Below are 14,404 nucleotides of genomic sequence, written 5' to 3'. Positions count from 1 at the left end.
TCCTCCCTGCTCTGTGATTATGCAATGATAAGGATCCAGGCCTGTCAGGCATATCCCTTCATTGGCGATCTCAGAAAACAGGCTGAGGTACAAGTAGGAATGATGAGCCATCTACCCTTCTGCTTACCGTAAGTGCCCTGAAGGGATAAGGTAATGTCTGAACCCAGTGAAAAAGTTTGCACTGCCATTATTTATTTAATGGCTATTCCAGCCATTAGTCTGTTCTGTTCTGGTGCAGTCAATCTAGTGCTCTTCATGAACACTAAGTTATTTACTTGTCACTATTAAGCATGCAATAATGATCCAACTGTACTCCTAATACATACATTCACCTGACTTAGCATTCCATAACCATCCATTTATTAATTGCTTAAAAGCATTGAAAGCTACACAGCAAGCTGGCAACATGACCCTGATTCTTTATGTCCCTAGAGTACAAAACAGTAATAATGGAATTTTTAAGAAACTGATACTCATTCCCGAACAAATAGGGCATTTTTCTCTGAATATTGTAATGCTAACTACCTAGTTCAGAACCCAAAGTCTGTATTAAGAACTTCAAAATATTTTGACTGCAATAAAGTGCAGCACCTTATTGATTATTATATTACTGTATGAAGAAGGAAGACCTTGCCTAGGCTTCTCTGCTTCCTATGCATGTTTTATTTTTGTAGCAATTCCATCCAAAGGAAGGATTTCAACAGAGTAGCCTAGTGAAAGCAGGATTAGAAGAACTGTGATTTTTTTCTAACAAGTACCTCACTTTACAAAGCAGGTAAAGCCATTCAGAAAATCCCCCATCATTCTTTTCATTATGATTGCAGAGTTCCCCAACATTCATTTTTTTTAAGGAAACAAAACAGCTACTCTGGGCTGATCTTGCCTGTATTCCCTTTCAATATCTCAGCCTTGTTCAGACAACACAACACGCTTTCTCCCAGATTACATCTTCAGCAATATTGCCCTCCATGCACTTCTACTCAGAGTTATCTGAAAAAAGCCCCACCACCCTATAACAAATATATGTCAATAAAAAAACAGCCACTCTAGAAGGAGGAGCTCTTGTAATCATTTTGGGGCCGGAGACACCTGTCACACAGCAGTGCAGCCTGTCGTTGCCGCTCCCAGCTTGCTACCCCTGCATCCTGAGAATCGAAGGGGAGAAGACAGAGTCTCCCTTAAATGACAGCCAGGAAGATTTTCTCAGTAGTCGCTCGCTTCACCGGGGGTTGTCTTGGAAATGAGCACCCCACGCCAGCATTGCACAAGAAACCACTGCCATCTTCAGGAAAGCCTCGACATTAAGTTACCACCTACCCTCCGCAAATACACAGTAGCTGAAGTTGTGACCACAGCCAAAAGCAGTTGCGGGTGGCTGGCGGTGGGAACCAACTTAACAAAGCCCTTGCCTTGCTCCCTGCCTCTCTGTCCCCGCCAGGTAAAGGGAAGATGTTTCCCAGCACAGCCCGGTGCAGGGCTTCTCTCCCAGCCCAGCCCTGCGGCCCCGGGCAGGGGTCCGGAGCGGGACACCGGGCAGACATCCCGCCGCGCTGCCCCGCATATCCGCGGGGATATGCACTGCAAATTTAACTCTTTCCCTCGCCGCCTCTCGCTCTCGCCAGCCGGAGGAGAGGGAGAGAGGGAGACCTGGCGAGACCCTGCCCGAGCCTCCCCGCCTCCTCCTCAGGCTACAGCGAGTACAGTTAGTTGCCCTTCGCGTCCCAGTGCTGCACGGGATAAATCGGGATGGCAGCGGGTGCTCGCTGGCGAAGAAAGGGAGCGAAGCAACCGGCGTGCATCTGTTGCTGAACGGGTACCGGCAGGGAGAGAGGGATGCGGCCGCAGCTTCGCTGGGCAAGGAAGCGCCAACGAGAGGCAGCCTTCCTCCCACCCGCGTACGTGCGTGCCAAGGGCAGTGGATTCCAGCCACCCCCGCCACCCGGGCACCCGCCCGGGCCCACCCCCGCGCTGCAGGGGCGAGCGGCGCGGCGAGTCCCGGCTGCCGGGGGAGCCGCTCCGGATACGCAAGGGAAAGCGCAGGATACGGACCGCCAGCTCCACTTCCTCCGCCGCCCGTCCCTCCACAGCTGCGGGGGCTGTGCTGGCAGCGCGGGCTCGGAGCCGCCACGCACGGCTCCGCCGGCAGCCGCAGCCCCGACCCGGGTGCCCGCGCTGCCCTTGCGCCCCGGCACCAGCAGCGCCCCGGGACTGGGCGGCGGCGCCTCCCCCTGCGCCCGGCGGCGCGGTGCCCGCCGCGGTCCCTACCTCCGTGTCGTAGAGCCGCAGGTCCAGGGAATAGGGGTTGAGCAGGGACTCGTTGCGGATCTGATCCATGGCCAGCTGTACGGCGGGCAGCACTCCCCGGCCGATCTTGCTTTTCTGGTCCTCCTCGGACTGGCTGAGCGGCATCAAGCCCATGATGGAGATCGGCGTGGTGGCGTTGGGGGGCAGCCCGGCCGCCCCACGGGAGCTGCCCCGCGCCCAGCCCCAGCCCGGCGGCGCCCAGCCCAGGCACAGGAGCAGCAGTAGCATGGCAGGGTTGGAGGTGGCAGCGGCCGGTCTCCGCGGAGAGGGATGCATGCTGCTGGATGGGGGAGGAGGAGGAGGACCGAGGGTGGGGGGGACGGACAGAGCGGCGGAAGGGAGCCGAGCCCCTCTCAGTCCGGGCGCATCCCCCGGCGGCAGGAGCCAAGGCGGGAGAAAAAGAACCGCCTCTCTCTGCTTCCCCGGGAGCCTCGGGGTCTCCTCTCTCTTCCCCCCCCTCCCCTGGCAATAATCCTTCTGGCAATGGCGCCTACTTCTTCCCAGGTCTGCCAGCTGCAACCATCAGGAGCGATAAATAAATAAATACACCCCCCGCACCACCACGCATACACTGAAACGCTCCCCACCAGCGTCCTCCTCTCTCCCCGGCGGCAGAGCGAGGGAGCGGGACCTGCCTCTGCTTCCCCGGCTGCTCTCCCCCCTCTCCGCTCAGGGAGGGACAGCACCTCTCAGGCGCGGAGGGGGGGGGGGGGCCCGAGCAGCCCTCACTGAACACCTCCCTCCTTCCCCCCTCCTCCTCCTCCAAACGTGGGGGGGGGGGAAATAAATAATTAAAAAAAAAAAAAAAGGATGCTCCGGCAGAAAACGCCGAAGAGGAAAACGCACCCCCTAGAGCCGGGGAGGCGGAGGAGGGGAGCGGTGCCGCGCCGTGGCGGGGGTGCTAGTGCCGCATTCCCGGGCAGCCGGGGCAGCGGAGGGGGCGCGGGCGCCTCGCGGGGCGGGCAGCTCTCTCTCTCCGCGGGCGGGAGGTGCCGCCTGCGCCCGTCCTGCGGCTCCGGCAGAGCCGCCGAGCAGGATGCGCAGCCCGGGGCTGAGGGGGGGGGGCAAGGAGGAAAGCGGGGCCGGGCCGGGCCGACCTTCCCTCACGGCGTCAGCATTCGGTGCCCGTGGGTCGGGCACCTTTTCCAGGTGGCGGCCTCAAGGCATGGAGGTGTTCCCGTGGCCGCTGCCCACCCACCCCGGCCCCGCGCTCCACCCGCACCCGCCCCCGGAGCCGCCCCCGGAGCCGGTGCCCGGCCCTGCCCTGCCCGGTGCGGGCCGGCCGGCGACCCCGCACACACCCCCAGACTCGCAGAGGGAGCCGCTACCCGCAGCACGCTCCCGCCGCAGCGCTCCCGCCGCCCCCGCGCCCAGGCGGCACCGCGCAAACACGCTCCTGCTCCGGCTTGGCACCTCCGCCAGCCCCGCGCACACACGCACAGGCACAGGCAGAGCCCAGGCCGTGGCAGCTCTGCGGCAGGCAGGAGTCGAGCCTTTTGCAAGAGCAGAAGCGGGGATTTATTATTTTTAAAAAAAACTATTTTCTCATCCCCGCAGAACTGGCGGTTTTCTGGAGCCTGGCTCCGCTCGCGGCTGCAAAAAATCTGCTGCAGCAGGACTCTGGAGCTCCCTGGAGGGTTGCTACAACTCTGCGAGTAGCCTGGGGAAGATGAGTTTTTTCACGCCTGTTCTCCTAGCTAGCTACCCGCACATCTCCATGGATGTGGGACATACTCCACCTCTTCGCCAAAGCTGTCTGCCCTGTGACCCCCCAGGCCGGGTCACACACTGCCCACCCTCGGCGGGGGCTGGCAAAGCCCCCAAGCAGCGGTGCCTGACTTTGCAGCCCACTGGGAAGGGCCAGGGGTTGAGACAAGTCGCCGTGGGTTTCAAGGCAAGATGATCCTACACGGGAGGCGTTACTGGCAAAACGCAAGGCTTTGCTTAACCCTGCCTCAGGCACCTCCCTTTTTATACATATGCATAATTTTGCTGAAGTCACTCACAGCAAACCTTTGAAGATCAACTTAATACATCTAATTTATATCACATACACAACAGTGGCATCTCTGCAATAAATTGGAAATAATACATTCATAAATGTGAAGATCATTATGATCTGACCTTGGGCTAAAAGGCCTCAACCAGTAATCTCATAACACTCACAGCTTTACAGCCTTTCCCTCAGAATGACATCCTGCAGCGTTGGCTTAAAGGCATCAGCAATGAAGAATGCACCACATCTCTTAATAAATCGTTTCAATCATTACTTAGTTTGCTAAGAGCTGTATCTCACATTCAGTAACTATTTGTCTTGTTCTGGCCTCCAACCACTGGTTCTTATCATGCCTTTATCAGCTCAAGGGGACATAGTATCAGTGATCTTCTCCCATGCACATAAGCTAAGATTAATCACTGCATTTTGCTTATGTAAAATAATTAGACTGACTTTCCCTTACCACAGGAATGATTCCGGGAGGCATTTCCAAGGCACCTCTCCTTTTTCCACTACATGTGTGAACTGGGCCTTCCGACTCTGCAACCTGTCAGCACTGGGCCACCAGGGGCAACCTCACACAGCAGCTCCCTCAGCACCAGCCGCTTCCAAGGGCTGGGCAGATCAGAACTAATCCCTGTAGGCAAACCAGCCAGTTTTTTGTCTTTGTGAGGCTCTCTCTTTATGGAATTATCTACACCGTATTTTGGATCCATTCTGCGTAAAAACATGACCTACTTCTTTGCTTCTCTACATCTGATCTTGGATTAAGATAAAACAAACTATGTACTTTATTTATACAAGTGACCTGCCCAGCAGTTTGTCACTTGCAGTCTTATCCAGTAACTTAACTTTCCTCCAGAAAATTTATTATCATGCAATCAAGAACACATCCCTAGGATGCCAACAGGAATAAGTGCCATAATGATTTTGTATAATGTTATTTTAAATCAGAATTTCATATGCTAAATGATGTTCCACTATTCTCAGTCTGATCTGCAATAGATACCAAGTTTGTCAAAATCTGATTCACAGAAAACCATTCTTGGCTGCTTGTATCCTCTATAATTCCGTCATTTTCTCCAGTACTTGGCTAGCAGGACTACAGCTATTTGGTTATCATTTTATATTGGCACTGTATTAACATATGCATTCACACTGCCTCTGGAATGTCACCAGCTTCCTAAGCTTCTATTTTATATATTTATTTAAAAAAAAAAAAAATCCCATTTTTTGAGAACTCAGTCTTTGTGAAATAAAGCTTGAGTCAAAGTTACGTGGTACAACAAAATGAATACTTTGAATATTATTAGTAACTGCATGACATCCTTCTTCTTTACTGATGCAGCAGCAAACATCCTTCTGTTATTTTAAGAATCAAATGCACCTCTGTGTTTCTTTCCAAGCACAGGTCAGAAAGAGTTATGGCAGAGTTCCATTCAGCATAAAGCTCAAGGCTTGCCCTCAGATGGGAGGCAGAGCCCAGCCACCACCAGGCGTGTCCCTGCAGTCTGCTGGGGAGACAGGCCAAAGAAAAACTTCTAGGACGGGCCGTGTCACACTCACCATGGAGTACAAAAACAGGCCCAGGAAACCAAGATTTACCTCTATTTGTCCAAAAACCTAAGGCAGAATTTCAGAGGTAGTCTCCCTCATTTTGGGGGCTCTTGGCAGGAGATGCTTTCTACGCATTATTCTGTGGATCATTTTGCCTGTGAAGTGAGCCCACAGTGATGCTTCATCTATGTGTGCATTTCTCATTTGAAGGTGATCACCTTTGGTCAAATGAATCCCAGCTTCTGAGTCTCAACTACAAAAGTCTGGAATGTTGCTGATACCATTTAAAACAAGCAAAGCTACACTTAAAATTACAGTATTTAATAATGTGGTACTTCCAACCTTAATCTTTTTCTCACTGCATTCCCTGTCAGTAAAACAGGAGTGTTCTTGTTCACGGCCATACTATGAAGACAGAGTAATAAATACTTGGGGAGGTCTAAGACACTGTAACATTCAGGTTCCATAATAAACAGCTGAGAAAATAATCTTTATTTTTCTGGCTAGGGATTTACTATAGGGAAGTAAGTAAGGCTATCTATTGAACAAGGAGGATTCGGCGAAGTAAGTCTCTCAAAATCCTTTCTGTATACTCAGGAAGGCATGAAAAAGACAATTTCCACATCTTTTGCAAAAAAAACCCCAACAAAACAAAGTACAAACAAAAAAAAAACAACCACCAAACCCTCCAAAAAACCCAGAGAACATGATGCAAGAAAATAATGGAATTAAAGACAATAGTGACATAGATGCACAGAGATTATATTTAGATTTAACAAATAACTTTGTTTCTGACACTTTTGAATATTTCATTTGTAATCCTAGCAAAAACTTTCATGTTGTACATATAAAAGTTTTCAACATGTATACATGTAAACCTTGATTTCCAGTTCTCAGCACTGAGAAATTTCTTTTTTCATAGGTACTATCCTTGGTTTCTGAGTAACAGATGCCCAGGTAACAGCTCAGTTTAAATAAAAGGAGGCATAAAGGAGAACTTCACCATACTGCTTGTTAAACATTTTGTCACATGCAACTGCCTGCCCAGTTGCCTTTTTTTTTTTCTTTTTTCTTAGAAATCTCCAGAATGTTTTGTTACTGTGAAATCGGTAAAGTGCATCTCCTAGGATGAAAGCCTCTGAAGTAGCACACATCCTTTACCTGTTTTGCAAAAAAGGCTTTATATTCTTATTTTGTTGTCTACACCAAACACCCTCTATGTCTGTTTATTCCTTGTTGCCTAAAATATCAGTTCACATGAATTGTATATCCCTTTGCTCAAAAATAAAATGTCATTTTCTTCCCGGAATGTTACCCTGTCACTTCAGCATATCAATCATGTGAATCCTTCAACTGTATTTCACTAAATGCAGTTATGTCAAGTATCTTCCTGCTAATGATAAATTCCAATTTCTTTCAGTTATTTATAAGTCTTCTCACAGTATATGCACAGTTAACATTTTTTTTCTTTATATATTCTTCATATTTGCTCATTACTGAGTACGTAATTTATGAAATTGAGGCCTAAGTATCTGTACTGCTATGACTCCCTTGACCCCTTCTCCTTCAGCTGCAAGTTAAAGATCTTCAGAGCATGAGCAAGTTCAAGAAAACCAGAAAACTGATTTTTCCCTACCACCAAGAAAGAAATTGTGTTTGCTGCAAGTCCTCTCCTACTCTGGGAGATGGTCTGATGCCACATCAAAGGTCACACAACCTAAAAGGGCAGTGACTCACTTCCTGCATCTTCCATCTTCTTTCTTCTTGCTTTTGGAGTTAGGAAACTTCACTGAGAAGGTCCTGCCCTGTTTTTGGCTCCAACCTCCTTTGGAAATCCTGGAAGCTTCTCTAAAAGTTTGTCATCTACAGCCACGTCATTCCTGTCAGTGCTGAGTAGGACTGGTCTCAACAGGCTGCATCTATTCATATAAATGTCAGTGAGTAATGGACTGAAAAGACTGAAGCCTGTTGATCTAGGCATAGTAATTTTGGTCCTGCATATACATACATAATTGTTTTCCTCTGTAAATGGAAGAATATAACAATGCCCTAATTCAAACCCCGTTATTGCTGTTGCAGTCAACTGGTAACACCCCGATAGAACAGGGGAAGATTCGCTGTCCCTCTCACCCTCCCTCCCAAGGACTTTCCCACCTACCTCAGTTAACTTTCTAGTGTAGTCAAAATTTTGTCTTTGTTATGAACCTATGCAGTGATCTCAAACACTGCCAGAAAACTTCACAGGTGCAAGCGCATATATACAACTGCATGAACCTAATCCTATCGTCTCTTTAGACATCTCAATTGTTGTATCTTTATATAGGGGTATCAGAACAAAGCTCAACTTCAAATTAACCTCCCAATCTAAAGGCTTTAAGAGAACCAAATGAAAGAACATCAGTTTTTTAATTACCAACCCAGCAACATCAGTCTGTAACTGCCCGAGTTTACAAACATAGGGAATAGAAGCATAATTCCATCAGTCCACTCAACATGAATTTCCCCTTCCAGTACATCTTACCACTTCCTATAAATAGGACAGTTTGGAGTCTTTGATTCAGCAGCGCTAGCAAGAAACACTGCTTCCAATTCATGTTGACTGATGCATATACAATGATGACTGCTGTTCCTGGGTGCCTGTGCAAGTTCTAACAGTCCTCCATCGTAATGGTTCAGTCAAAACTACACATACAGAGGCTTTAGTGGTTTATTTTTTTAAAGGGAAATACATGTGCTGTCTTCTGTCAAAGTAAAAATTCAGTAAGTTTTAGCCCATGTCGAAGACCCACACTTAAGAGAGGTGGAAGAATAAAAGAAAAAACCTGGCGAGAGAGTTAACTGATGAGTTCAAAGAAACATGATAAAGAAGTAGGCACCAGACTACGATCTGGATTGCAATTTATATTTTTTATAGATATAAAGCAATACAAGGACTAAGAAATAAGTACTTTATTTAATGTTTGGGGGTTATTTTTTTGTTTTGGTGGGGGGTTTGTTGTTTTTTAATGACAATTTTTAATTCCAAAAAACAGCAAGTTCAACCAGTACTTTCAACACCAAGTTCTCATTTTGGGGATAATACTATCAGGTAATGTATGCATTGCATATTACTATTCTCCTTATGAGGTGTATTCAACACAGGATACGGAAAACTGGAAAAACATTTTGGATGGTTTAGTTTTCTGAAGTCCTTCTGGCTTGATTTTTTGTGCCTTAACCATGCCAATTATGTCTCATAACCTAGAGACATCGAAGGAACATCAAGCAATGGGAAGGGAAAGAACATGGGAGAACACAGAATCACACTGATCCAGTAAAATGCCTAAAAAAGGGCAGTAAAGATGGTGTGTGTGTGTGTGTGTGTGGTTTTTTTGCAGCTGGGCAATGAGGAAGGAATAAAATCTATTTGGGAGACAGATTTCTTAATCTCTAAGTCTAGAATTTTATATGGCACACTGTCTTTTTTGGAAGTTCCCTGCTCAACCATGCAGGTCTCCAGCTTCCCTTGAGTGATTTCTTGCTCTTATGGATACACTGATCCTGAGCTTGGAGGAAGTGGTGCTTGAGTATCAACCAACTCTCTTGAGCCCCTCTACCTTCTAGGGCCCTAACCCATGGGATTTCTCCAAGCAGTTTCTTGAGACGTCAAAGCCCTCCTGAAGTCCAAGGCTGCAGTCCTACTTACTCTTTTGTATATACTACCCATGATCCTGAACTCATACCTTCTCATGATAACTACAGCCAAGGCTGCCTTAATGTCCTCCACCAGTCCCACTTTGTTTGTCAGTACTAGGTCCAGTAGTACCCCTTTCCTTGTTGCCTCTTCCACCTGAGTCAAAAAGCTATCCTCATTACACTAGAGGAACCTCCTAGGCTGTACATGCCTGGCTCTGTGACCTTCTCAGCAGATATAAGGGTGATTGAAGTCCCACATGAGAACCAAGGCCTGTGATTGTGAGGTTACTCTCAGCTCTGCCTCATCAACTTCCTCATCCTGCTCAGGTGGACTGGAATAAATACCCACAACAGTGTCTCTCATTTTTGCCTGCCCTTAATCCTTAACCCAAAAGCTCTCAACTGTCTCTTCATCTGCCCGCAGGGAGAGCTCGATACATTCCCTTTGCTCTCTCACATACAGAGCAACTCCACCATCTTGCCTTGCTGGCCTATCTTTCATAAAAAGGACATAGCCATTCATGACAGCATGCCAGTCATGTGAGCCATCCCACCATGTTTCAGTAAATGCAATGAGATCATAGCACACACATCTCCAGTTCTTCCTGTTTATTCTTCTTGCTGTGTGCATTGGTGTGTAAGCATTTCAGAGAGGGAGCTGAGCATGTAGTTTTCACCCTTGAGGGGAGGTAGGCCTTCTGGTTCTCAAAAATACTAGCACGCTGTCCCCCAAGTGCTGCACTACTACACCCAGGCAACTCTCTAGCAAGTCTGGTTACATCCTCACCCCCTTCCAATCTTGTTTCAGGTTCTTTCAATGAGCCCTGCTAACCCTTGTCCTAGAACCCTTTTGCCCCTGCAAGGTAAGCTTTTCCCATCCAAAAGGATGTCAAGGAGAAAACCAGCAAGTATATGGACTAAAAGGCCAACACAGGGAGAGCAAGGTTGTGACACTGCTACGTTCATTGTCTGCTTTTGAACTCAACGTAAGTGTGCTTGCCTACCAAGTATTCAACCCTGGGTAGCAAGTTTGCTGGTATATGAGAAAACAGCTCAGCTGCATGTAACTATAAGCCAAATTCATCAATACTTCCCTCTAAACAAGGGAGCGCAGGGTGGGAAGACGTACGGAAAATAATTTCCAGTTACCAAGTTTCACTTGCATCCCATCACCTGGTGATGAAATCCTGAAGTTCAGAAACTAAGAAAACCTCACTGACTATGGAGGTAATGAGAGCTTTGTCTACAGTTCTAACAGCTGGGCTCTCATTAACTTACTAATGTAATTCAATCAACAGTCAAATAGGCAAAGCAGAAATTATCAGAAAAACCCTGCAGTGTTGCTGGAGCTGTCACAGTTCTCTCATGTCACCACCCAGATTTGATTTGTGGTTCCACAAAGTGCACACCACTGTTGCTAACAGGTGAACTGAAGCATTTACAAGTTCAGCAAAGGAAACTTGAGAGACCATAAAGTACAGGTGTCTTCTCCCATGTGCTGCAAGGATCAAAGCCTAAGTGATCAGTGAAAAGATTAAAAGAAAACCAGTGACCAGAGGAAAAAAATCCCATAGTTGCAAAGATAATTCCCACTCTACTGAATCACAAAATATTTTATTAATTCTAACATCAAATTTATCAGTCCAGCCCACAGAGGCAAAACTTTAAAGGTGCTCACAAAAACTTTCTATCTACATGGATCTAGAAAGACCTTGGAAGAACCTATATATGCATCTCTTACAGGCAGAAACCCTCCCCCCACACCCTAATCATATAAATAGATATGGAAAAATGACAAACTTATGATGAATCAAATAAAGGGCTGTACATTTTTTACAGAAAATGAGCAATGGCAAACAATGTTAGAAATCCAAAACTTAATGGAACAGATGCCATGATTTCTGAGGTAAAAAGATTGAAATCTTCATGTTTCTATGCATAACTCTATCTGATACAGAAAGAACCTTCCCTTATGAACTGAAACCCTTTTAATCAACATTATAATGATGATGGTTGATGACCAAATAGATTACTATACACAAGACTTGTCTGATTGGGTAAGGCAGATTCCAAACACCACAACAGAAAACATCTTGTACAGGTGCAGATTAAACCCCATGTCTTCAATAGGACTATATGTGCTGACATGAACAACTTATTAGAAAAGGAGTTCCCAAACAAAATGTAAGTTAAATCTGAAAGACAATTATTTTTGTATTAATATCAGCTGCATACCATATCTATTAGTTGCAAAACCATTTTTGTTTATACAATCATTTTTATATGACCTGTTTAAACATTAACAATTTAATGTAAAATATAATTTATTACAATTTTGAAATTTGTCAAAAGAACGATTGCTAGGTCTGATTTTGCAAGTTTTATGCATGTTGAAAATCTATGATGTTAGAATACATTGTCCAGTCTGGCACACAGATGCATAGCTAGATCCGTGTGAATCTAGATAGGTTTTCCCAGAGGATTGTCTTTAAATATTGTTACCTTGTTTTTTTAAGAGAGATGAGAGAATCCCCATTTTACATCAAAACCAGACTTGGGCATTATTAGAAACTTATCAAGTGCCAGGAACATCTAAAATTGTTGCAACATTTCAAAGATAATTTTGACAAGCATGTGCAATCTGTATGCATCTAGATTGTTATCTGTGCAAAAACATGGCAGACCTACTCTGTCTTCATGTGCAACTCCACACTATTTTCAGTGAGGGTTATGTGATAGTCACTTAAGGCAGAATCTGGCCTACACTTACCTTCTTCGTATTTAAGAGACAAGAAAAATGAACAGCTACTATCTGTTAAACGGCACAACCGCATAATATTTTAGTAGAAAAATAAACATTTTAAGTTATTGGCAGATAACATTAGTGCAATAATTTTGACTGCCTTACTTTCACACAGTAGATTCAAAAAATATATTGTCACCTGTGAAAAGAACCTAAGACACTTCAGAAGCAGTTATATAGCTGCCAAATAAAGAGAAAAGGAGCAGGATCTGTGGCATGATATAACCACAGCACTTTATGTGGCTTTCAATGCTTAGTGCCTTTTAATGCTCCAGAAAACAACATTCAAGGCTTGTAAACTAATTACAGTTCTTTCCATATAAATATATATCACTTATGTGATTTTCAAAAAGCCAACTAGAAAGAGAACATACATATTCATCTATATTCTAGATGACATGTGGCTCAACTTCGTTCTTTGAAGAACCATTTTTGGTAGTCTGAGTTGGTACACGGTCGTAGTAACGGTGCTGGGTTACCATTGTAAGCCTTTGACTCTGCTTGTACGCACTTCTGGGTGTGCACATGAAACAAAGTACCATCCTAAAAAAGACAGAAATTATTTTTGCTTTTCATGCCTTAAAAATTGTAAGCATATCACTGTGTTTTAAAAATAACAGAAGATATTTGTAACAAATACCACACCTCCTTCTCTTAGGGCCATTCAGTGAAGCAAAAATGCCTAACTTTAGGATCTCTGAAACTTGATCAGAAGACCCTGCTTATAAACCTACATTAGCACTGCTTTAGAGTGATTCATGCTTGTAAAGGATGTGCTAACTTCATTCATTTTCACTGCCTTTTGTTACTTCCAGAGAAAACCAAATCCAAGTACAAGCATTACTCAAATTCACCAACTTACTGCACATAAAATGTAAAGTTAGTTAGTTTAAGTACACATGTTGGATATATATTTAGCAAAAAAAAAAATATTCTCCTTTCTTCACAGAGTATATTTTGAGTGGAAAGGGCAAAACAATCTAAGTGTGCCTCTTGCCTGCAGACCTCTGGGGAATTAGCTTGCTTTGCTGGAGGGCAGCACAGATGCTGTGGAGGTGTAAGGTCTGACAGCCTCCACAATCAGAATCCCCACAGGACATATATTTTGAGGCCTCAGGCCCTCCTATTTCAGGAGGCTCCAGAAACATTTTCTCTCCAGTTCACATTGCTTGCTCCAATCCAGGAGTGCTGTCATTTAGGATGGCGAGCTGCACAATGGCAGCGTGTCCAACTGTGGAGAAGTGCCCTCCTCCAAGACACTTCCTTCTGAGGGGACATTCCCATACATAGCCATCTCCAAACCCTGTGACAGCCTCAAAAGAAGAATGCCAACCCCTTGTTTCTGAGCGTAAGCCTGACTCCTCTGAAAGTCTGCACTTCCCTCATCAGCAATGTCACACTAATTGCCCCTGGAGCCACAGCTCCTGATGCCCAGCAGTGCCTTGCTCTTGGGCATGATGACAGACTTAGCTGCTGAAGGACTTTCCTGTTTCCATTTTGGTAACTCAAAATTTAGAGTGGACTAATCAATATCTGCCTCACTCAGTTTTGACACAGTGACTATAAGAACTTTATTCTTGCCAGGCTGCTGGGAAGGCTGTTCATATCTTTGATTATTTTACATCCATAAGGACAATTTTTCCAGTGTCTGACACTTCTCCACACAAAGCAAGATAAATGAGATACTGACACCTTGCCCATCTCTTGCCTCGAAAAATGGAGACTAGTGATTTTGATGTAATGCAATAGAAAAAGAGGAATTGGAGTAAAGCAGTACATTCAAATCACATGCAGACAAACTGATCATGATGAAGAAAGAGTATTTAGCATCTGAAACTTTACAAATTATTTTTAAAGTTAATGGTTAGGAATGCAGTGGAAACAGATGTATTCCAAAATTGTGTTTTCTTAAGTATTTCCTGAAGTGACTGAGGTTCATTCAATGTACATCATCTTCGGAATTAATGTGTATGACCTCAAAAAAAAATTTAAGGCAGCATTGAAAATGAAATGTCTTTTATAAAGTCAGCACTTTAAATATTTTCTGTTACTCAGTAATACCACTTTGA

The 14,404-nt window shown here is 45.3% G+C and overlaps 2 protein-coding genes across 3 annotated transcripts in view; both read right to left on the bottom strand.

The window, feature by feature from the left end:
• GABBR2 (gamma-aminobutyric acid type B receptor subunit 2) overlaps positions 1–2,997 on the bottom strand; it is a 476,938-nt gene extending 473,941 nt beyond the window's left edge. Inside the window, exon 1 of the mRNA XM_051609256.1 lies at positions 2,266–2,997. Coding sequence (XP_051465216.1) covers positions 2,266–2,580 — 315 coding nt within the window. The 5' untranslated portion in view covers positions 2,581–2,997. The remainder of the gene's footprint in view (positions 1–2,265) is intronic.
• The window catches only part of GALNT12 (polypeptide N-acetylgalactosaminyltransferase 12), a 94,258-nt gene that overhangs the window by 29,737 nt on the left and 50,117 nt on the right, over positions 1–14,404 (bottom strand). The window contains exon 10 of one of the 2 annotated variants that reach the window (XM_051609248.1): positions 12,710–12,878. In XM_051609248.1, the coding sequence (XP_051465208.1) occupies positions 12,741–12,878 (138 nt within the window). In that variant the 3' untranslated portion in view covers positions 12,710–12,740. Of the gene's footprint in view, positions 1–11,248; positions 12,879–14,404 lie in introns of those variants that run through there. The other variant, XM_051609247.1, reaches the window with a different exon arrangement.

This window comes from Apus apus, chromosome 2, assembly GCF_020740795.1.
Source record: "Apus apus isolate bApuApu2 chromosome 2, bApuApu2.pri.cur, whole genome shotgun sequence".
Taxonomy (NCBI): domain Eukaryota; kingdom Metazoa; phylum Chordata; class Aves; order Apodiformes; family Apodidae; genus Apus; species Apus apus.
This window is presented reverse-complemented; position numbering and strand designations above follow the sequence as displayed.